At 43.2% G+C, this 24,948-nt stretch overlaps 1 protein-coding gene across 1 annotated transcript; it reads left to right on the plus strand.

Moving 5' to 3' along the window:
* Positions 1–591: 591 nt before the first annotated feature.
* On the plus strand, positions 592–24,595 carry GPR37 (G protein-coupled receptor 37). Its single transcript, XM_053257527.1, has 2 exons — positions 592–3,238; positions 21,944–24,595. The coding sequence occupies exons 1-2, from the start codon at positions 2,165–2,167 to the stop codon at positions 22,760–22,762; spliced, it is 1,893 nt and encodes a 630-aa protein (XP_053113502.1). The 5' UTR covers positions 592–2,164; the 3' UTR covers positions 22,763–24,595.
* Positions 24,596–24,948: the final 353 nt, after the last annotated feature.

A 24,948-nucleotide genomic window follows, 5' to 3' on the forward strand; every position in this document is an offset into this window, starting at 1 on the left:
GCCTTTCACATTTACTTGGAAGTAAATCCCATTGAATTCATCAGAGCTTACTTCTGAGGAAACATGCAGAGAGCATCGAGCTGCATGCCTCTTAATCTCTGGTCAACTGAAGAATAGCAGACACAATACACTACCATTTGCGATGAAACTGAAAAATATGGTGGGGGGATCTGTTAGAAAATAAAAAGGACAAGAAAGAGTGAAGTAAAATGAGCGATGCTGCAGAAAGTGTAAAACGGCGATGGAAGCAGGTGAGAAAAAAGGGTCGCACTCGCAACAAAAGGAGAGGGAGGGAGTGGCAACTGGATGGAGAATGACAGCTGTGAGGTGAAAATGGGAGGAGGGAAGAGTGTTGAGTGTGCGTGAGATAGACTGGTGCTTTATTAAAATGTTATGATTTGGGTCAGTCTCTCCAGGGGGACGCGCAGGGACGCAGCGCCGGTACTTGTCGGCTTCTCCCTGGCTGTTGGGGTGGGCATGGCTGTCGTGGAGGGCGCCTACACTTCTGAATTCGCAACAACTTAATTGGTAACCGGTGAGACCCCAGGGGTGAGCGTAGACTCTTATTTGACGTTCCGAATCAGACTTTTTGGATCTTGTTGCCAACCAATGAATACACTTCCGCTTTTCACGCGCTCTCGGGCTGGCACATTGATAAGAGCAGCCAGGTTCGCCTCTGTTAGGCCTTGGCTGAAATAACCGCGCCCCGGCCGGGCTTCTTCGAGCGGCTCATGTCTGCTTTTACCCGACGCGAGGCGGAGCCGCCCTCTGGGCTAATGGCAAAACAAGTGCGCCTAGTTACATGTGGAAAAGGCATGGCGTGGCTGTGGCTCCCGAAGCTCGTCTTCTCCTCGCCGCCTCCCGGGATCTGGGGCAAGAAGAAGGGGCTGGGAACGAGCGCAGGAGAGCCGCGCCTGCGCACTACAGACCTCTGCCCCCTCCCCCTTCGAAGCCGCCACAAAGCGCGAGTGGATGTTGCATGAGGGCTTAGTGAAGCGTAAGCCGCCCAGGGAAGCCGGTTGCCAACGTCTGACTGGAGCCCGGAGGAGAGGGAGGGAAGGAGCAGCAGCAGTCGTCGACTCTTCCTTGACTTGACCCGCGCGCACGAGCATCAGAACAACAACACAGCCCCTCTAGCGCTCCTCTTTCTGCATCTCCCTCTTCACCCACCGCGCTCTTCCATGCAGTTGCTCGCTATCTGACTGCTGCTCTCCACATTGGCTGCTCCTCCGTGCCCGTCTGTTTTGCAAAGGAGGAAGAAAGGCGGGAGCAACACGTTGTTCGAAGCGCGGACTCTCGGCGCTGCTCCCACCGAACTTGCCACGGGGATTGGAAGCAACTTTGCGGCTAGTCGGGTTACTAATTGGCGCTCTCCCTGTTTCTCTCTCTTTCCGAAGAGAACCCCTTGCTACTAGCGCAGCTCCCTGAACTGCGATCCTTCCTGTCAGCCCGAGCGTTCTCTGCTGATTTTTGCAAAGCTCTTCCAGCGCTTGGGTTGCAGGCAGCAACCTGTTTACGGCGAGGTGCTTGAAGAGGAGCGCGATTCCGCCTTTCGCAATTGAGGCAAGCAAAGCGAATGGAGCGCTCTCCTAGCCTTTTCCCAGCGATCGCTCTTTGCAAGCAGGCAACCGGCTAATGGCAATCTCCAGAGGATGCAACGCAGGCAACCTCAAGGCAACCGTCGCTGGAAAAGGCGGAGCGCTGGCTGGGATAGGCGGGTGGGTGTATGTTCCAGCAGTGCCGCTTTCACTGGCTACATTCATCATCGGAGACGTGGTTGATGCAACTTTTCATAGTCTGTCCCACTCCCGAGAGGCTGAAGTGGCCGCGGGAGAAAAATCCCTCGCCTGGACAAGGAAGAGTCTTTTTTCCTTCTATTTTATTTTCTTCTCTGTGAGGTTTGGTTCCTCCTCTCTCTCGGTGATCTTGGATACATCTGGCGAGGACATGACTGGAACTTGAAGCCTGTCGAGGCGTGGGATGGGGGAAACCAGAAGCAAAACTCAGTATCATTTATTGATGACTACTCTCCGGATTACTTCTCATCTTTGTACTTGGTGTGGCTTAGCTTATTGGTGAAATGTGCCTAAGTGGCAACCTCACCAGCGTGGGCAGCTGCTGTTTCTAAAGGAGCCTTGGAGGGCACCCAGGTTTCTTCCTGACCATGCATCCTCTCAAGCCACACTTTGGCTTGGCTTGGCTTCTGGCCACTCTGTCTTCCTTTGCCCAAGTGGCTTTGCCCCAGGCACCACTGGAAGGAGATGGGCTTGAGTGGCCATTGGACGTTGGAAGAAAGAGCAAGGAGTGTGGATCGTGGTGCCGGGTGGCTTCTCTACTGCCCCAGCAAGTAGCACCCAGACAAGAAGTTGTCTGGCCTATGGGGGGAATCCCGTTAGGAATTGTTGCCCGGACTTCCTTGAAGAAAGAGCATTTAGGTAGATACAAAGCTGCAGCTAGAACCCTGCAGGACTGGGTCCCACTGGAGGATTACATTGGTGCCAGGGACTGGACTGAGGCTCAGATTACTCCCCATGGAGCTCAGGCTCTGAAACCAGGACATCAGACTGAGGGCCCTTTGGAAGAACATGTCGAAAGCAAATTGAATGAAGATCATTCCGTAGCCTTCGGGACTGGGAAATACTTGGATCTCCATAAGGTTGAAGTACAGGAGAACGGGCTCAGGAGAGGCAGAGTAGGAATTAGCCTCAGGAGGCATACAAGAAGCAAGCGGGGAGTTGGTGAACCCCAGGTCAAAGGGAGAGCAGGAAAACTAATGGCTTCCAAGAACAGCCATCTTCTCAGAAGTTTCAATAACTCAGTGAACAGTCAAACAACTCCTGCTAATGTGATAGAGAAGGATATTCCCCAGTCCCTGCCCTTGAATGGATCTGCTGTTCATGTGGGTGAAAGGGATGCTGGCACCCACAGGAATGGTACATTCCGGCCAGCCCGGGTCAAGAACCCTTTTTACCCACTGACTGAAGAGTCTTATGGTGCCTATGCGGTCATGTGCCTGTCAATAGTGATCTTTGGCATTGGGATCATGGGTAATATGGCAGTGATGTGTATAGTGTGCCACAACTACTATATGAGGAGCATCTCCAACTCCCTACTGGCCAACCTAGCCTTTTGGGATTTTCTCATCATTTTTTTCTGCTTGCCTCTGGTGATTTTCCAAGAACTCACTAAAAAGTGGCTGCTAGATGATTTCTCCTGCAAAATTGTACCATACATTGAGGTAAGCATAATTCAGTATTACAACCTGTAATTGCATAGTGGCTTTCACACACTGGGATCATAGCCTCATTGCTCTCTTAATGGTAAGTCTTGTGAGAATGCATATTTCCTGACAATTTAGTGAAGAGTCATTGTCCCTTGCCTGGTCTTCGAAAGACGTTTGGAATATTCAGCTCACATACTTTGCTTCATTTTCACTTTTAAAAACCTTTTGTTTGTTAATTTTTGATGTTTTTCACGTTCGTTTTAGGACATGAAATGGTTTAGCTTATTGATTTATTCATTTTACTCTGTTGCTTAGAGGGTGTATAATTATCTTATGCACCTGTGATTGGTTCTGCTAGAATACTTGCATTTTAAGCTGGTTTAGTCCCAAAGACTTCAGTAAGATTGGCATCCTGATCCTAAGCACATGGTGTGAGTGTAAGTCAATTGAAATAAGTGGGATTTACTTCTACAGATTGGTTCTGGTCGACAGATTCTCAGCCACAGGAACTATCTGTAATAATTCTATTCTTGTACCCATATAAGTATTCTTAGGAAGATGATCTATGCATGGAAGACTACTTTTATATGTTGATAACAATTTCTGGATTGGGGTGGCAGGATTGGTTAGAATTAGGATTAAAATTTGTATTCCTTTGCATTTTGATTTGAAGGGAGGATAGCAGTGATTTAAAGGCATACTTGGAAGTAAGTCAGTGAAAGCAGGAAAATTTATTTCTAACTTCTAAGTAAAGGTGTTTCAAATAAATGTTACATTGATTTAAATCTAAGTATCCACTTTAATTGGTGGATTAAGAGACCATAAAAAACTATTGAGTGAAAAATCCCACAAATCCTCTCTATGCAAACATACAGTCACAATGAAAAGGGACATATTTATTTAAAGATATTATTTATTTTGATTGATTGATTCCTATATCACCCTTCCAAAGATGGCTCAGGGCGGTTTACACAGAAAAATAACAAATAAATAAGATATATATCCCACATTTTCACAAAAAGTTCCAAGGAACCTATATATCATCAGAATAGAGAGCTTTTAATGTGTATATTACAAACACATAGGCTTGTGTTTTGTATGTGTACAACTGACAGAAATGCATAAAGGTACACACCCACACTCTGTAGGTATGTAATTATATTACAAATTTAAAGATACATGTAGTGTGGAAAAGGTTATGTATTGCTCTTACTACTTTAAGATTTCTCAGCTCTTGTTGCTTTTTAGTTCTGCGGAAGAAAAGAAATGGTTCCCCCACCCCCCATCTAAAGTTAGAAAATGAAGGCATGAAAAATTTGGCTTGATAGAAAACCATAAATGCGATAGATGCATTATTAACATAGCCAGTTAGTTCCAAGTCCCACGCTTAGGTGCCCCCCCCCCTAAAATGCTTTGGGTTCCATTTAAATCCCTGCTTCTTGACAAGTGCACAGATATCTTGCCAGCCAAGCTTTCAGCCAGCTGGCTCTAATCCTGCTACCATTCAGGTTGTCTGTTTTATTTATTTACTGGAAAACCTCTACAGCTGCTTGGTAGTGTGGAGTAATTCTGGCAGGCTATTACTCTGTCTGTGTGACAATATGTTTCACATCATTCATTTAAATAACAGCAGAGGTGTAAGTGAAGGGAAAAAATAGTTCTTGCCTTAAGTCTTAAGAAGGACTTTCTATTGATTATATTTACATTAAATTTATGTTAGGGATTATCCTGATGAGGAGTGGGTGTGAATTAGCACTCTCTCCTCCCAGTTGTGTTGTATGGGAGGTAGGCTGACATGAAGACATATTGCCCAAGATGTATGGTTATAAATGGTCTCCTTTATGGCCTGAACATGACCCTGGACCATAGAATTCAACATACAATGCAGCATACCTTTTTCTACCACAGAACTAGACACAAAGGCCCTGTTCACACATGCATACAGGTGTCTTACACATGCACATGTTTTTGTAGCCCGATTCAGACATTATCTTCAGTGCATGCCAGGGGCGTAACTACTATTAGGTAAGGGGAGGCAGCTGCCTGGGGCCCCCCATGCCTTGAGGCCCCCCCCCCAGAGGCAAGTCACATGACTATATATTGTGAAGTGTGTGTGTATCAGTGAGGGGTCCATTTTAACATTTTGTCTCTGGGCCCACTCAAGCCTCGTTACGCCCCTGGTGCATGCACCCTCTGTGTACAGTATACACATACAGATCTGTATGTCCATACTGTTCACACATTATGTTCAATGCACACAACAGGACACTTCTTGTCTGTATCCTGCGTTTTAAGGAGCCTGTACCCAGGCTCACTTTTTAAAAGAACAGATGCATAGTCATTTAAACAGATACATGCATATGTGTAAAAACACCTATATGCCCATACAAGGTAATGTCTGATTGTACATGCAGTCATTTTAAAAGTGCACTGTTCTATGTGTATTGAACATAATGTGTAAATAACTGTGCACAATTAGATCTGTACACTGTATACAGATTGTACACATATTGAACATAACATAAACAGGACTGAAGATACATTTACATGTCATTATAAAAAACTGCCCATTCATTCAGAGTTTGATTGGCAGTACTGGAGCCATTATCCTCAAAGTGTCAACGTGGTGAAGATTTGGGGCCTTAGAATACTCCCTAGTGGCTGACCCCAGGGAAGGGTGTAAATAGGACCCATACTTTTCAGTCTGCATTTGTGGTAGTGAGAATGTAAGAACAGCTCTATGGGCTCAGACCAAAGGCTTATTAGCCCCGCAACCTGTTTCCAGCAGGGTCCAGCCAGATGTCTCAGAGAAATGCCCATGCAGAACTTGCAGGCAACAGTTATTTGACACTAGCATTTGACATTGAGAGGCAGAGGTCGCACTGCCTCTGAACATGGAGGTTCCATTTAGCTGTCATATAGAGTAGCTGTTGATAGAGCTGTCCTCTAGGAATGTGTCTAATCTCCTTTTAAAGCCATCTAAGTTGGTGGCTGTCACCATATCTTATGACAGCAGATTCAATGCATTAACACTGGACCAGTTTGGATGATCTTGTCACCATCCAGTCACTGGTGAGAGAAGTGTGAGTGTCCACGTCTCACCTCCATCTGGCGCACTGGGATCTTATTGTGCAGGGAGAGGGTTCATTCATGGTGTGTTATTGGAGCTCGGCGGGGGAGGCGATGCATCCTGGCACCCTGACCTTCGGAGCTCCTGGTGGCAGCAGTCCTGCCCAAGGAAAGGAAACTGCTCATCTGTGGGGAGGTCAGCTCTTCAGGGCTTCATCCCTGCTAACCCTATTGCCCTTTCTCACTGTTCATTAGAAAGGGCTCACTAGGTGAATCCAATTCTAAGGTCACAAGAGAAAGCAACATATTGTCCTTTATCCACTTTCATTACACTTTTCATAATGTATACATCGGTAACATTAGCCTTTTGTTCCAAAACCAAACAAAAGTATATTTCCATTGGTTTACTGCTGGAGCAAATACTGGACGTGTTCTACCACCTCTGCCAGTTTCCCCATGGTAGTATTAAATCCGGTTTAATTACAGTGGGTTGATTTGTTCTGCACAACCAGTGTTTAAAGGGGCTGTCCAGCATTTCCAGGACTTGGTGTGAAAATTGAAATATTTCACTAAATTATCCTACACACTGCCTTTCATATTCCCTTAATCACTGTGAAAATAATACTGCCATATGTGAACATAATGCTGTCATTTCCACCACAGAGAACTGGGGGCAGGCTTTTGTGAAGGTATCATGGAAATGTTGTTTTATGTACCACTGTTGGTGCATATGGTACCTTACAGTGCAACACATGCAAAAACACAGCATTTTGTTGCCTTGAGGAGCTTACAATCTAAATTTTGGCAATTGAAGATGTGTATTACCATTAGTGACTCTCATGCAGCTAGTTTTCGCTCAGGGGTAATTTTGCTTTCTGTCCATGGCAATCCTGGCTTTTCTGGGTTCTCAACAATGTGGTGACTGGTAACCAAACATGTTCAGAGGACTATATCCCTGTGGGCTCTGTTTTGAGGCTAAATTTGAGGCTAAATTAAACAGTGAGGCTAAATTGTAAATAAAGAACCTTTCAGTGAATGACATATGGGTCCTGCATTTCTAATAATAATATTTGCAGGTGTAAGGTGGTGGCAGTTTTTTTAAAGTTATGATATACAGTAGTCCTCAGTACTGAACAAGTTGCTAACTTTCCCCTTCAGTTTACATTTATTTATTATATTTTTATACCAGCTGATATATACATCTCTAGGTGGTATACAAAATTTTAAACAATCTAAAAGTCACAGATTAAAATCCACAAAACACAATAAAAACAATATCATAAAACAGTGATTAAAACAAATTATTAAATTTAGTTCTAATTAAAAGCCTGTGAGAACAGGTGAGTCTTGAGGGTCTTCCTGAAAACAAACAGAGAAGAAGATGCTTTTATTTCAGCAGGGAGCATATTCCAAAGCATATGACACAGAGAAAGCCCGGTCCCAGGTTGCCACAATACAAGCTGGCAGCAACTGTAACTGGACTTCTCCAGAAGTTTGTAACAGGTGGCAGGGTTCATGACAAAGAAGGCACTCTCTTAAAAACCCCGGGCCTACGCTGTTAAGGGCTTTATAGGAGATGACCAACACTTTGTATTTTGCGCAGAAACATATCAGCAGGCAGTGCAGTTCTTTTAAAATTGGTGTTAAGTGGTCCCTTCATGTTGTCCAGGACAACATGAAGGGACTACATTCTGGCTGCCACATTCTGTACCAATTGTAGATTCTGGACTACGTACAAAGGCAGCCCTACATAGAGTGCATTACAGTAGTCAAGCCTGGAGGTTACCAGCATATGTACCACTGTTTTATGGTCCCATTTACTTCCAGAACAGTGTTCCTTCTAACAGGGATTACTAGATGTTGTTGACTACAACTCCCATAATTCCCAGCCAAAGGCCATTGCAGCTGGGCATGCTGGGAGTTGTAGTTAATAATATCTGTGAATCCCTGTTAGAGGGAACACTGCTCCAGAAATGGACATAGCTGACATATCAGCTGAAGCTGATAAAAAGCGCTCCTGGTCACTGCCTCAACCTGAGAAACCAGAGAGAACTTTGCGTCCAGGAGCACTCCCAAGCTATGTAACTGACCTTTCGGGGGAGTGTAACCCCATCTAGGATGGGCAAATCTAAACGATCGCTTGAATCTCGACACCCCACAGTCAGTGTCTCCGTCTTATTTGGATTCAACTTCCATTTGTTATCCCTCATCCAGCCCATTACTGCTTCTAAGCAGGCATTTAGGAAAGAGATGCCATTTCCTGATGAGGTTGACATGGAGAAATAGATCTGGGTGTCAACAGCATCTTGATAACACCCTGCACCAAACCTCCAGATGATCTCTCCCAGCGGTTTCTTGTAAATGTTAAGGAACATTGGAGACAGTTTAGAGCTATGTGGAACTCCACACTTTAGTTCTCGCTTTGCAGAACAGCAGTCTCCAAGTGACGCCATCTGGAATCTACCAAAGAGGTAGGAACGGAGCCACTGTAAAACAGTGCCATCCAATCCCACCTCTCTCAGGCGTTCCAGAAAGATACCATGGGCGATGTATTGAAAGCCACAGAGAGATCCATAAGGATCAGCAGAGTCACACTCCCTCTGTGAATAGCCAGTTGGAGATCATCCATCAGGCTGACCAAGGCAATCTTAACCCCATAGCCCACATGAAAGCCAGTTTGAAATGGGTCTAGATAATCTGTTTCATCCAAAACTGCCTAGAACTGAGAAGCCACCACCTGTTCAATTACCTTGCCTAACCATGGAAGATTAGAAACAGTCTTTAATTAGCTAACTCTGAGGGATCCAGTGCAGTTTTCTTCAAATGTGGTCTAATAATAGCCACCTTAAGACAAGAAGGCATCCTGCCCTCCCTCAGAAGGATTTATAATATTTACCAGACCCTCTCTGACAATATAATTACCAGATGAGATTAGCCAAGTTGGGCAAGGTTCAAGAGAACAGGTTGTAGGACGCATAGTCCAAAGCACTTCCTCAGGAGTCGCAAACTGAAAATGATCCAATCTAATCCCATAAAAGGAATTTCTGGACACTTCCACAGTAGACTCTGCAGTAACTGTGGAATCTAGTTCAACCCAAATATGAAAAAGTCATAAACGTCACAGCGAGTAACCAATGGTTCCAAGTTTAAATTCAAGTGGGATGGGTACATACTATCCCTCTCACAACCCTAGACAACTCAGCTGGACATGAATTTGCAGAAGCAATGTGGGCAGAAAAGAACTACTTCTTTGCTGCCTGCCCTGCCCTGCCCTGCCCTGAATACCATGGGCTGTCTTTAAAGCAGGTCAGAGGGGACACTTAGGAGCGATTGTGTTTACATTTCAGATATAGCTTCGTTTTCATTCTGTAAAGTGGGAGAGTTCATTGATGGAGCATTGCTCATTCATAGAGGAGTTTTCTGTTCTCCACAACATGCTACAATAGTGACTTAGCACACCACTGTTCAACCCACTTTTCGGGAGTTTGCTGGTGCATGCTTAGTCATGATCTGGGAGTGTGGGTGAAGCAATCTGATTATTACTATGCTGGCAATTTAGCTCATCTTGAGCCCAACAGCTTTCATCCTTCTGTTTGAAGCAGTGTCTTAGCCCCAGTTCAGACATTGAAGCTATTCACATGCCCTGCACCCAACCCCTGGAGTGCCCAAGCAAGGTGCAGGTGGCCCACAGAAGTCCCACTGCTCGTCTGGGTGGCCAATCCACCTACCCAGTGATGGGTGAGTGCACATCTGTGGGGAGGGTCGGGCAAACCCACTCTCCCCACAGACCTACGAGAAGCTATTTTCACCAATTGTGAGAAGAGCTTCATTATCTTTAGCCCTATTCACACATTAAGGATATTCACACGACTGGGAGACAATCGAGTAGGGGGAAGGCTGCACAGACTTTACCTTCCCCCCCGCCCCCAGATGGTCCAGAAAAAGCAGCAGGGAGTGCAAACCATACTCCCAGACAGTCCGCGTTGCTGCACACAGCACAGATCTCTGGAGACTGGAATGATGTGTCTTGGCCTGCATGCATTCCACAATGCACCACGCAATGAACGAAGTGTATTAGGGGATACCCCCATGAGATGGCTACTCTAGGAGCCCAGCTCTGTGCATGCTCGGGCAAGCAGCCCTAGCACCCACACTACCCTGGCACCAGGGTTAAGGGTGCACTCACACCCTTAACGTCGGTAAAAGTCTGGGGTAAAATGCTGGGTCAGGCGAGCAGGCAGTGCCAGGATCGTTGCAGATTCCGGTGCTCCATACAAGCAACCGAAGCCAGGCTGGGCTGCCCTAGCTTGGGTTAGGCCGCTTGGGAGAACAGCCTTATTATGTTCAATGCACATACAGTGTGTGCATGCATGTAGCAGTCTATACACACATACAGTTGTTCACATATTCAATGCATGTACACTTATTTATCTGTACTCTGGATTTGAGGGGGGCTGTACCCAGGTTCAGTTTCAAAATGTAGGCATATATGTTCATTCACACAAAAATGTGTACATGTATACATGTACTTGTATGCACGTACAACATAATGTCTGAACAGGGCTTTTGTCTCATGGTTGCCACCTCTCCCTTCCGTCCAGTTCCCATGCCATCAGTACTATATTGACTTTTTGATCATGTGTAGGATCAAATGGATGATTGCCTCCGACATGGCCATCATCAATGGCCCTGATTAGAGATGTGCAAATCGATCCGTGCTTGAATTGATTCAAGCTTGAAAAAGGCTGTTTCGGATATTTTAAGCTCAAAACAAATCAGCCCCATTTCAACTTGAAACATATTGAGCTTCTTCTCATGATCCATGAGAAGGGCTAGAGGGCAGTCTGTGGGGAAGGCTGGTTAAACTTAACTTCCCCACAGATTATCAAGGTGCCATTGCTGGGCCAAGGCAGCCGAGAGGGTTGGGGGCCAGGATGTCATCCTGGCCCTCAGAAATACAATGGTGCACCATGCAGGTATGCGCACCGTTTATTATGTGGTGCTGCATGGTACCAATCATGAGTGTGAGGTACATTGTGGGGATCCACCCTCCCCTTCCTGGGCTCCCCGTAGTGTGGTAGCATGCCACACAATGAAAAAAAGGGGTTGAGGGATTACTCTCTCCCTTAACTTTGTTTTCAAGGGTGGCTGTTTCGGCAAGTTTGGGCCATGTTGCTGCCAGGATAGGGCCTGATCCCGGTAGTTCACATGTGTGTGCAAAACTGGGCTGGGCTCCCTCAGCTTGGTGTGAATAGCCTTATTGACTGTTTCAAATGCCATTTTGAGGCCTATTTTTCTGGAGAGAGCTGGTCGACTGATTGGGGTCAGTGGGTGGACCCAGCCCTCTATTCTGGACTTAGCACATTGGCCTGCCTCGGAGGACTGGTCTACCAGGTAGACCAATACTCCAAGCTGGGCTGACATGCTAAGTCCAGAGCAGAGGGCTGGTCTGCCTACTAACTCCAATTGGTAGACCAGCTCTCCCTGGAAAAACAGCCCTATTAGGCATGACCAGGCAGGTAGATGGCCTCTGCCCTGGACTTAGCAAATCAGCCAGCCTCGGAGGACTGGTCTACCTGCCAACCCCAATTGGTAGACCAGTTCCTTCCCAGAAAAACAGGACTATTTTTCTGGGAAGAGTTGGTCTACTGATTGGTCTCCCCTCAAAATGGCGCTCAAAATATTTGAAGAGTTTTGAGGTTGATTCATTGAAACAGCCAGCTCTGGCTGCTGTTTTGATGAATCGATTTGAGGATTTTGCTATTTGTTTCAAGCTCAAAACTATTTGCAAAATCTGCTTTGTGCACATCCTCCCTGATTGAAAAGGAATGTTGGTATGTCAAGTACTCAGATGATTTTACATATCCATGTGACCAGAACATTCATACATTATAGGCATGGTGTGGTGCTGGCTAAGAAGGAGAAACTGTGTGGTAAGAACCACAATCAAAGGTATATATGGGCTGGCCTAAATCAGTTCTTATAAATGAGTTGACAAGTAAAAGTATCCCAAGTGTTCTTAAAACTGCATGATTTTCTAAGCATAAACAAAGATCTTGGAAGAGTTGAACCAAGCTTGGTTTGACCTTTGTGTTATTCATGAAAAAGAAAATATGGAAATGATGTTAATTACATACCATGAAGTCATGAACATTAAGGCCTTTGGGTTAATGGCATCTTGCCATGGTAATCCTCAGAGCCTTACGTGGGCTAATCTTTTAAGAATACTTGGGTGCAGTCAATTCTGTTTCATTAGTTTGGTGAGAATCTGTACCCATAAACAATACCATTTTGCTGGAAAAGAGGCTCCCAAAAGACTTTTAAAATAGTAAAATCCAATTTTATGGTAATTTGCCTGTAGCTAATAAACAAAATAAAGGAATTAAGTAACAGCTATTTAATTTCAAGTCATACTTCCTAAAAGTATTTCTAGACTTCAATTTGCTATGGAAACAATCTCATTCATATGCTGAATTTGCATTTTCCTTGGAAATCTCTTTTGCTAGCATTATATTTGTGAGTCTAGTTAAAAACAAAAATTGAAAATTGTTTATAGCTTAAATTGTGTGCATCAAGTGACCCTGTTTTTGGAAAATGTATTGTCAAATCTATTTAAAACAATTCAGATGTGTATATTGTAAATTAATAAATCCATATACTCTGGAGCAGTGCCATTAATTTAGTGGGACTACCCTTGTGGATGAGACTTGCAGCCTTAAATAGAAGAACACGAAACATACAACGTTTACATAGTGCTCCTGTTCTCATGCTGCATAGTTGGTGCTGTTATGATATTCAGTGGGTACAAAATAGAGTAAAACTGACAGAAGTCTTGCTGCTAGTAGTGAAGATATATTTTCCCAGAGTCTCAGTGGTGGTAGCTGCCATTTCTTTCTCCCCAGGATTCCTAGACTGAGGGAAAGCAGTATTGCCCTCACTTGACAATGTTTCCTGTCCTCGCTCTAGGGAATCCTGGGAAGAATTGCTAAAGTTCTGGGGAGTATCATCCCTGTTGCCATGGGGGCCCCAAAACATGCAACTGTGATAGTAGCAAAAAAAAAAAAAAGGTAAGTCCAGAAGGGGCAGAGACAGTTTCAGAAACCTTTTCACACAAAATACCTTGGGCCCAAGCTTATGTTTAAGGCTGTGAGCTTTGATCAATTTACTTGAGTGAAAGTAAAGTGTGCCATCGAGTCGGTGTTGACTTCTGGCGACCACAGAGCCCTGTGGTTGTCTTTGGTAGAATACAGGAGGGGTTTACCATTGCCATTTCCCATACAGTATGAGATGATGCCATCTTCCTATATTGCTGCTATATTGCTGCTATAGCCCGATATAGGTGTTTCCCATCGTCTGGAAAACATACCAGCAAGGATTCGAACCAGCACCAACCTAATGGCGCCGTGGGAAATGACTTGACTAGCAAGCAAGAGGTTCCTTGAGTAGTTCCACTGAAATATCCACAGAAAATGCATTGTTGATTAATAGCTTTAATCAGAAGCAGAATAACTCTGATGTGACAAGTTCTTGCTCTACAGGTGTTTTGTCTATGTCATTAGTTAGCGACAGTGTTTTCATAAAGGTAGATTTTGAATGATGAATTAGTTATTTACAGCCCAATTAAACTATGGACTTTACACCAGCATAAGTGTCCCGTAAATTATTCCCTTGGTGTGCTAGAAATGAATTGTTGCTAGATACATACATTAAAACCACTTGTTAAGAAGCATACTTCATACTACGAAGAGCAGTTATATTGCAGTGTGATATGTTGGTTAACCTACATACTCATAAATATATATGTTTGGGGTGTGTGTGTGTGTGTACACACACACACATATATCTTCACTAATCCAAATAAAACATATTGAATATTCCTAATTAGCTATTTCTGTTGTAATTATCCTTTGGTACAGTTGAATTGGTGCTAATTATGCAGAAAATTGGTAACAAGATCATACAAGAAATTATAACACTGTCCTTTGTGGTTTTTTTTTTTTTAAATACATTTTATGTTTATGCCAGATTTTTCTTGTATGAAAGTGCATAGCACAGCTTGGTTCGGCATACATATCAAATAGTAATCATAATTGTAATAGCAGCAGTAATTTTCATTTTTGTATTTATCCTTTATAATAATTCCCCGCTAATATGTCACTTAAATACCTTTTCAGAGGTTCCCAAGGAGATAGCATCATATGAATAATAGCAAACAGATTTGTTTAGAAGAGTTACTAAAGATAAAGTGCCTTACTTTTGCATTATTCATACACACTTTATGCATAGGAATACATTATTTATTTTTCTCCCCACAGAACGATCATGTTCAATGAAAGCATAGGCAGATACCACAGCCCCCCCCCCCGCTGCTTTCTAGGGGGTAGACGGAAAGATTGCACCGTCAAGTTGGTGTCGACTCCTGGTGACCACAGAGCCCCATGGTTGTCTTTGGTAGAATACAGGAGGGGTTTACCACTGCCATCTCCCGCGCAGTGTGAGATTATGCCTTTCAGCATCTTCCTATATTGCTGCTGCCCAATATATGTATTTCCCATAGTCTGGGAAACATACCAATGGGGATTTGAACTGACAGCCTCGTGCTGCCTAGGCAAGTTGCTTCCCCGCTGTGCCATTAGGTGGTAAATTCCCTCTGTGATACAGAGACACATTGGAAGAAATCCTATTCTGGTGACTCTTGATTCAGTTTCTCTGTGTTTTGGTAGCAGTTCATAAAACTACCAAAAGAAATTGACACACATATGTACATTCCTCAGCATCTTATATCTCAATTACCTTGATGACTCTTAGCTGCCTCTGTTGATAACTATCGTGTTTGTGCGATGGCATTATTTTATAAGAAAGCTCTTTTCACAGTTTTTGAACTGTGAGGACTGTGTCACATATGCAAGCCATTACATGATGTTGTAATCAAAGTTGTGAGGCAGTCTCCCCTGTATACCATGGATCCTTAATGTTTGGTATGTATATGCACATCTAGTGGGTGGAATATTTTACAGTGATGGCTTACTTCATGCTTACTAAGGAGACCTGAGGAACATAGGAAGCTGCCATATACTGAGTCAGACCATTGGTCTATCTAGCTTAGTATTGTCTACACAGACTGGCAGTGGCTTCTCCAAGGTTGCAGGCAGGAATCTCTCTCAGCCCTGTCTTGGAGAAGCCAGGGAGGGAACTTGGAACCTAGATGCTCTTTCCAAAGTGGCTGCATCCCCTGAGGGGAATATCTTACAGTGCTCACACATCAAGTCTCCCATTCAGATGCAACCAGAGCAGACCCTGCTTAGCTAAGGGGACAAGTCATGCTTGCTACCACAAGATCAGCTCTTTGTGAGGGAAGTTATCATTCTTATTCACAGCTGAGAAATTTGTAGCAAGAAACAGATTTATTTACCCAACACCACCGATTGAGCCAGCTATATTAGTAGTAACTGAGCACTAAACAAGTGGGCATGGTGTCACTAAGAAGGCATGTCAAGACAGTGGCCTTTCCCTCCAAAACACACACCAGCAGACCCTCTTGCCTGCCCCCACTCCTTGAGCCCCTTTAGAGGTAGGAATCCCCTTTGGTTGTAAGGGGGAATCCTTGCCCAATTCCCCTTTACAAGCAGAGCCCCTCAGACCAGGCTGGACTGGTTCAACCTAGTCCATCCACACGAACTGAACTTCCAGCTGATTCTAATGGACCAGTTTGCAGACCGGTGATTTGGTCCAAATTCGGCTTGAATTCTGACTGAACTGCTGAGAGAGCTTCCGTGCACACTCCTAATCTACAAACATTCATCATTAGAAGGTTCTAAGAGTTATTTGGGACATTTCTTTCTGTATTGGAAACCATTATTCCTTCACCTTCCCTATTGACTCACTGGCTAACATCCTGACTAATGGAGTGTGTATATAAGGTGGCTCTGTGGGGATGTGGTGGGAGCCCTTGTACAACTTCCCCAGTCGTCCTGTGTGTGTGCTTTTGCGACACAGGGCTAAAACTTCTAGGAGCTGATTCTGGACCATGAGCAGCTCTTAGAAGTGTTAGCCCTGTGTCCCAAAAGCATGTGTGCAGGAGTTGAGTAAAAAAGGAGACTTTTATAATGAAGTGGGTAGAAGACACGGCTGTATCATATAAGGCTGGAATACTCAAAGGTGAATCTGACACAGGAACCAGTAATCGTTTCAGTACAGGTCTGAAGGTTGGGTGGGTCTCAAATTCAATAGATGCACCACAAATATAGCTGGCTAATTCCAAACTCCATATCCACCCCCCCCCCCCCACACACAGACCACAAAAAAAGCTGTGGATTCCTTTTAAATACTTGTTTTTGGCCATTCTGACATTAGAAAAGCTTGTCACTGTTCCTTTCCTGCTTCTGTTCTCATGTCAGCATCTAGGCCACAGGATGCTGGACTAGATGGGCCTTGGGCCTGATCCAGCAGGACTGTTCTTATGTTCTTTTGTTCCTATGTCTTAAAGATGCAAGCAGGGGAGAGCAGCAATAGAACTTGTTCTAAATTCCCCACAAATATTTTGTTTCTGGCTTAAATTCTGAATGTGCTGTTTCAAAACAGAAAGGGATTTGTCTTGCAGTGAGCAGAAGGCAGAGGTAAGCAGTATCAGGGGGTAAAATGCTACATTTGTTATACCAGTGCTACAGAAGTAGTTGTGCCGCTGCTGGCCTTGACATTAAACTCCTTACTCAATTTATACTGTAGAGCAGGGGGTGGGCAACATGTGGCCCTCCAGATATTGCTGAACTCCCATCATCCCCAGCTGTGATTAATTGTGGTTGGGGGCGATGTTCAGCAACATCTAGAAAGCCACACGTTGCCTACCTCTGCTGTAGAGGATGACAGGGCTGCTGTAAAATTTTGAAAAGACAGCTGTGTATGCCAGCACTTCATAACTCTGAATGACCTCAGCACCTGAAACTAAATTGGCAGTGTTGGTCCAGATGCTTATGCAGCAAGTGCACCAGCAGAATCCTCAGTGTAAGGTGCCCTTTAGAGGTAGTTCCAGCTTGGGAGCAAGGGTGCTGATTCTGTGTGAAAGATTGGCCCCATCCACATGAATGCATCATTTGGATACAGCTGCCGGTCAGATGAGATCTGCTTAGAAAAGCAGCTCCCATATGGCTGGAGCTACGTCTAAAAGTTACCTAAGCTGGCCTCCTAACCTTAGAAATTAAGCACTGCTTGTCTTTATATGTATTTGCTCTCCCAATTTTCACCAATGCTGTTGACTACAGCACTTATAATGAGCCCCTGGTGGCGCAGTGGTAAAACTGCTGCCCTGTAACCAGAAGGTTGCAAGTTCGATCCTGACCAGGGGCTCAAGGTTGACTCAGCCTTCCATCCTTCCGAGGTCGGTAAAATGAGTACCCAGAATGTTGGGGGCAATATGCTAAATCATTGTAAACCGCTTAGAGAGCTCCGGCTATAGAGCGGTATATAAATGTAAGTGCTATTGCTATTGCTATTATAATCCCCAAGCAACAGCCATTGCAGCTGGGGATTCTGGGAGTTGTAGTCAACAACAGCTGGAAATTCCTGTTAGAGAGAACATTGCATCACGCACACGCACACACAGAGGCTTGCAGGTTGCAAGCATTACTTCAGTGCCATGAAATGACCATGCATTCTACTTTCACTCTGCTAGTTGATGATCAGAAGAGCAGCTTTGTTTTGAGAATATAATAGTGTTGCTTCTAAGAACCCCTAGAAAGACATATTCTAGGAGATTGAATGAGAGAGACAAACCAAGATATCCAGGCAAATTTTTTTGTGTTTTTCAATTTCTTAAGCGAGTTCCGTGTAAATCCAACACAGATGGAAATCCAGTGAACTGAAACAATACAGTATAACTTGTTTCTTCATCATTCTGTGAAAATCTGGACTTCCTCTCTGTAAATGTACCTGAGAAAACTGCCAAAGTTTGTTGGAAGGCACCATTTCCCATGCTTTTCCAATGGGAGAGTTTTCCATGCATTTTTCTGGTACTTTTTATTTTTCTAGTAGTCTAGGCAAAGTCTGGAACCAACCTGCCAAATGTCATGTTTCTATCTTTCATGGTTTGGCCCGAGAGTTTCATGTCAGTGAGTGAATGAACTCACCAAGGCAGCTCTCTCTCTCTCTCTCTGTGTGTGTGTGTGTGTGTGTGTGTGTGTGTGTGTGTGTGTGTGTGTGTGAGACACAGACACACCAATTGAAATGATACCTTAATGGGATGTGGTGAGAATGTGCCTATCCTGATACCATCTGTGGACATTCTGATGCCCTCCCAGTGTTTCACTTTATCTTTATTTAAACAAGTATTTGAAGCACATGTAGAGGTTCCATTTGGATAAACAAGCTCTCTCACCCCACCCCCATGCAGTAGAGGGATATAACAAAAACTTCTGCAGAAGATGTCATGACAGGTATGCTCTTTGTACATCCCCTTTTTTATAACATGGGCCAGACAGGAACTGCTGAACTAGCCCTATCTAAAATACATAGGCCCACATTCAGACTAAATGAAGCATCAGTCCTTCCACTGAAGCACTGCGTCTGTGCAGGCACAAATGTAATGCTCACAGGGGGGTTCTTTTCACCTATTTCTTCTGCCCCTAGAAGCACTCCCTGCAATCTGGAAGTTGGTCCCTGGTGTAAATTGTCCTTGAAATTACAGGGAGCACTTCTATGGGAGATTGCATAAGGGGTACTTGATTTTCACCAAACAGTGGGCACATTAAAGGATGTGAGAGTACTTGATGCTAATTGCTTGCCTTAGCCACAGCAAAATTAATATAATGGAACTACTTGTAATGATGCTGGCTACTGAAGTGGATACATAATAGATAGCTGTGTACCTTTTTGTCACCTTTCTCCACTAAAGGTGTGCCCAGTGTGCAGTGGGGGTGAATTTTGGGGTTCCTATCTTCCCTTCAAAACACACTGTAACTGGTAGAAATATGTCCCTAAGGGTTGTGCAGTAGGGGTGTGCACGGACCAGTTTTCATGGGTTGGTCCAAATTCTGACATAATTCAGACCAAACTGTGGGCCTGTGAACCAGTTTGAATTGGTTTGAGGAGGACCGTGGGATGGGGGGACACACCGAGAGGCACCTCTAGAAGTAAATGAGAAGGTGCTTACAGCTGGCTGTACCACCGCACCTGGAAGCTGTGTAAAGCAGCGGCGTATTCTGAGGCATCCTGCATCTGAATCTGGAGGCTGCCTATAGCCCTCAAAACTTGTAGCCCTTGATTGACTTGTACTCCATGAATTTGTCTGAGCCAGGCCTGCTCAGCTTTGGCCCCCAGCTGTTATTGGACTACAACTCCCATAATCCCCAGCCACAGTGGCTAATGGCCAAGGATTACAGGAGTTGTAGGCCAAAATCTTCAGGAGCAACGAAGCTGAGCAGCCCTGAAGCTCATCTTAAAGCCGTCTTAGCTGGTAGGCATCACCACATCCCATGTCGGAGAATTCCATTGATTAATTACAGTATGTGCTGTGTTGGGGGGGAAATAACTTCCTTTTGTTGCGTCTAAATTTCCTGGCAATTAGTTTCATGGGAAAACCCTGGTTCTAGTGTTGTGAGAGAAGAAGAAGAACTTCTTTCTATCTACTCTTTCCACATTATGCATAATTTTATCAACCTCAATCCTGTCTCCCCTTTGTCACCTTTTTTCTGAACAGAACAGCCACAAATGTAGCCTAATTTCTTAAGGAAGGTGCTCCAGACCCTTGATCATCTTGGTTGCACTCTTCTGTACTTTTCCCCCAGTTCCACAATATCCTTTTTGAGATATGGTGACCAAAACTGTTTACAGTATTCCAGTGTGGCTGCACACATTCCATTGTGGCCACACTGTGAGTCTATAGATTCGAAACTGAAATTAAGAGATGGTGACATTTCCTTGGCCACCCAAAGGATGTTTGGCTGATATGGAATTTGAATCCATGTTCATCCTACACTCTGGCTAGGAATTCTGTTAGGGTGAAAAACTTTTTTTAAAAAAAAGAATCAATTTTTATTTCTCTTTTTTGCAGTTTCATAACTAGCAGGAGCTTGTTTCTTGGTTTGTTGAAACCTGGGATTCATGTTTGTTGAACATGAATTATATGTTATATGTGCTGATGCAGCTTTAGGACACTACTAGAAAGAATGTAAATGTTTCAAAGTCAAGGTAATAAGACTTACATTTTCTTGTCTGACACTTTGCAGTACTGATATGTAAAAAAGTTTCCTTGTAAGCTGTTTTAACTCTGACCTCTTTCTCTGTACTAATCGTGACTTCCTCAAAATGTTTTTTCTTCTCAATTTTTCTGCACATTTTGTTTGTGTTTACTAAGCTTTTTTCTTCTACTGTCGCACTGAGAGTTTAACTCTCTAAATTAATAGGTTTGCCTGCAAAAAATATTTACAGTTCTGCTGTGACATAATTAAGTATGCCTCCTATTGCAGGTTAATAAGGAGGCTGCTTGATTCTCAAAAAGTCATTTAGAGAATTCCTTACTTTTGCCAGAGCTTACCAGATTTTATCCCAAGCGCCTAGTATTTTGCAGTGCTATTGACTTTTTAGCAATCAAATATGTCCATTAAATGCTGAAGGCCAGTGTGTATAATACATTTATATAATTGCATATAATTAGACTCTCCGTCCTTGCAAAACTTTTTATGACATGTGCATAAACAAGAATATTTCAAAATTACGACAGGGATCAGACTGTATTTTGAAAAGCGCCCATTACAGAATCTCAATTATCTCAGTGTACATGAAATAAGCAAAATTATAGTCAGCTGCCCAATATTTCAATTTTGTTTTTACTGATGTGCTATGCAGATGCCAGGCTAATTAATAATAAAGGCAAGGCTGCTGAGGGAAAATAGGAAAATCTTTAGCAGTTCCTGTTCATATCCTTTTACTGCTTCAGTGCACCATGACAAAGGTTTACTTAAACAAAGGATAGAAAAAAAGAAAACTTTGAAAGGGCCATCTTGCCCCCATTAAAACAAATGGGAATTCTGCTGTAGAAAAGAACAGGATGAGTTTTTTTACTCAGATGCACGTATTCTATAAACACAGTACTGGCTTGAAGTCTGCATGCATCCTGATTCTAAACATAAGAGCAGCACTGCAGGATAAGGCCTATCTTGTCCAGCATCCTGTTTCAGGATGTGGCCCACCAGATGCCTCTGAGAAGCCCACAGGAAAGAGGTGAGGATGTGCCCCTTCTCTAGCTGTTTCTCCCCTGCTACTGGTATTTAGAGGCATATTGCCTCTGAGGCTGGAGGTGGCCTATAGCCACCAGACTAGTAGCCATTGATTAGTGTTGGGATATGTTGTGCAGTAGTGACTGTATAAGATTCCTGCCAGACCAACATAGCATAATGATCTGAAACCCTGCAGTGATTCAGCAATGTGCAAGTTTCCTCTTGTACACTAATGGTTAAGTGGTGCAGGAGGTTTTAGGATCAAAATATAAGCTTCTCTCAAACCAATAACACTTAACTTTAAATCCAGGTAATGCAGCTTAACTCATTGATGGGTCAGGTAGCTAACTAGTCTGGGATATGTTTCTGCCTTCATATTAATCTGTATATTATAGCCTTCATTCATATTAAACTCTGTTCTATATTTTCCTTCCTTATCCAGGTAGCATCTCTTGGAGTAACTACCTTTACATTATGTGCCCTCTGTATAGACCGCTTCCGTGCTGCCACTAATGTGCAGATGTATTATGAAATGATTGAAAACTGCACATCCACTACTGCCAAACTGGCTGTTATATGGGTTGGGGCTCTCCTGTTGGCACTTCCCGAGGTGGTTCTGCGCCAGTTAACTAAAGAAGACTCTGAAATCACCGGAAGTCCTCCCGTGGAACGGTGTGTTGTAAAAATCTCTCCTCACTTACCTGACACCATCTACGTGTTGGCACTCACATACGATGGTGCAAGACTCTGGTGGTACTTTGGCTGTTACTTTTGCTTGCCGACGCTTTTTACAATTACGTGCTCATTGGTGACTGCAAGGAAAATCCGAAAGGTGGAAAAGGCTTGTACCAGAGGAAACAAGCGGCAAATTCAACTGGAAAGTCAGATGAACTGCACAGTGGTGGCTTTGACCATTTTGTATGGTTTCTGCATCATTCCTGAAAATATCTGCAATATTGTCACTGCATACATGTCCACAGGGGTGTCACGGCAGACTATGGACCTCCTGCACCTCATTAGTCAGTTCCTGTTGTTCTTTAAATCCTGTGTAACTCCAGTACTCCTTTTCTGTCTTTGCAAGCCGTTCAGTCGGGCCTTTATGGAATGCTGTTGCTGTTGCTGTGATGAATGCATTCAGAAGTCTTCAACAGTGACAAGCGATGATAATGACAATGAGTATACTACAGAGCTTGAACTTTCTCCTTTCAGTACTATACGTCGTGAAATGTCTACATTTGCTTCTGTTGGAACTCATTGTTAATTCACCCTTTGGTCGGCGTTCAGACCCAACTTACAAAATCAGTTTTTCTGTTGACTTTGGAAGGAGACTTGGGTTTTACTACTTGATCGTATTTCATTTTTAAAAATCTTGGGGTGTTTTTTTTGCGGGGGGAGGAGTAAATAAAGTCCATAAGACATACTGTAAGCTGGTTTGCATATTAACATATTTGCTTTGAAAAATAATTCTGTTAGTCATTAAAAAAAGAACTACCAACATGAAGTTTTAAATCATTGCATTTGGTATGGTGCTAGTATTTTTATGTATTAAGGGAAGGGAAAAACAATCCCCTTTGTATTATTTAATTTACTGCTAGTTTTATTTTAAATAATTATTGCAAATTGCATACATGCATAATCCAGCCTACATTAAGCACTTCTATAGTTTGTTTTGTACAGCACTTAGTTTTTTGGATGTTCAACAGATATTAATAAGTTCCATTGGTTTCAGTGGGAGAAACGAAGCACATGCTTAATTCTTCCATTAAAATCCAGAGAGTGAGGGAGGTTAAAAGTGCTTAACTTTAGCTGGATTGTGCTCCTTGTATCCCCCCCCCCCGCCCCTGGTTTTATGCAAAAGATGTGGTTTGAATATCTGACAGTAGTTTTAAGCCCATTTTATGTAAATTAATGTGAGATTATTTGCATTTTGAAAATTAACAGATTAGCATAACATAAATGTTTATCTTTGACTGAATTGTCAACCAGCATTTAAGAGTCACACCAAATTAGCTGCAATGCTATATGCACTTACCTGGGAGTAAGGCCCATTGAACTCAGCGGGACTTACTTTTGAGTAGGCATGAATAGGATTGTGCTGTATATTTATATAAAAATTCCGATTATAAGGAAAGCAATTGTTTTCTTTATATTAATTTGTATATATTACAATTATATACAGATTTACAAATGAACTAATCTTGAGTATGCCTTTCACATCATACCCTTGATTGTCTTCACAATGCCCCATTACAGGACTGGATGCAAAGGTGCCATGTATTCAGGTTCTGCAACATATGTGCTTAAAACTGTGCTGGGTCTTCTCCCCCATCCTGCCTATATGATGGACAGGAACAATTTGAGTAGTATGAATATGACGATTTATATACCGCTTTTCAACAAAAGTTTTCAAAGCGGTTTACAGAGTTATAAATAAATAAAATGGCTCCCTGTCTCCAAAGGGCTCACAATCTAAAAAAGAAACATGATAGACACCAGCAACAGCCACGGGAAGGATGTTGTGCTGGGGATGGATAGGGCCTGTTCTTATGTTGCTCTCCCCCTGCTCAGTAAGGAGAATCACCACTTTAAAAAGGTGCTTCTTTGATCAGTTAGCAAGAGAGTTAGTACAGGCTACCTAGTCATGCGGCTGGCTTCTCTTGTATCAACACTTGCCCTTTGGGGGACCTTCTAGTTGTGTGCTGTTACACTGAATGGAAAGCTGGGGCATATTTGCACAACAGCTGCCCACTCTTCAATGTCTAAAGGAAATACTTATGTGGCTAAAATGGATCCCATGATGTTTTGGTGTACAATGTACAGTCAGAAGGTTTGGTATTTCTATGATGGATACTCTTTAACATGTAGATGTATGCTGAGTTATTGTGTTCTATTTTATCCATGGGATTCAACTCACACCTGGGAGTATTACCTGTGACGCTATTTGTTTCTTTATACTATGTTTTCTACCCTAAGGGTATGCCCTTGGTCTGCGTGTGTAGCTCCTGCGTAAGTGACAGTACCACTGTGGGGGTGGGGGGGAAGGTGTGGTAAGATTTTGCCACAGAATTAGTGACAATAAAATTTGAAGGCTTAATAGGTGTGATGTGTAATTTTGTTCTGATTTTTTGTTTTTTGAATATTGGATAGGAATCCAATTCTAGAAAACTCAATAGGTTCTGTTCTATTGTTTTGTTGTCTGTCTTTTGCCCTAGTCAAGTCTGCTAGGCTGCAATAATTCATTTGCTTCTTTCTCTGCATTAAGATGTGGACAATATCATATGTAATAATACTTGGGCACAATTTGCATTCAGGCCATCTTGAAAGATATTTTATCCAACTTGACTAAACTCTTGAAAAGAATATTTGTCTTTCACCAATGTATGTTTTACTTCATACAACTTCATATTGCAAGGGATACAAACATAATTGACCTTGACATTTAAGAAT

The sequence above is a fragment of the Hemicordylus capensis genome, chromosome 5, assembly GCF_027244095.1.
Source record: "Hemicordylus capensis ecotype Gifberg chromosome 5, rHemCap1.1.pri, whole genome shotgun sequence".
Classification (NCBI taxonomy): Eukaryota; Metazoa; Chordata; class Lepidosauria; order Squamata; family Cordylidae; genus Hemicordylus; species Hemicordylus capensis.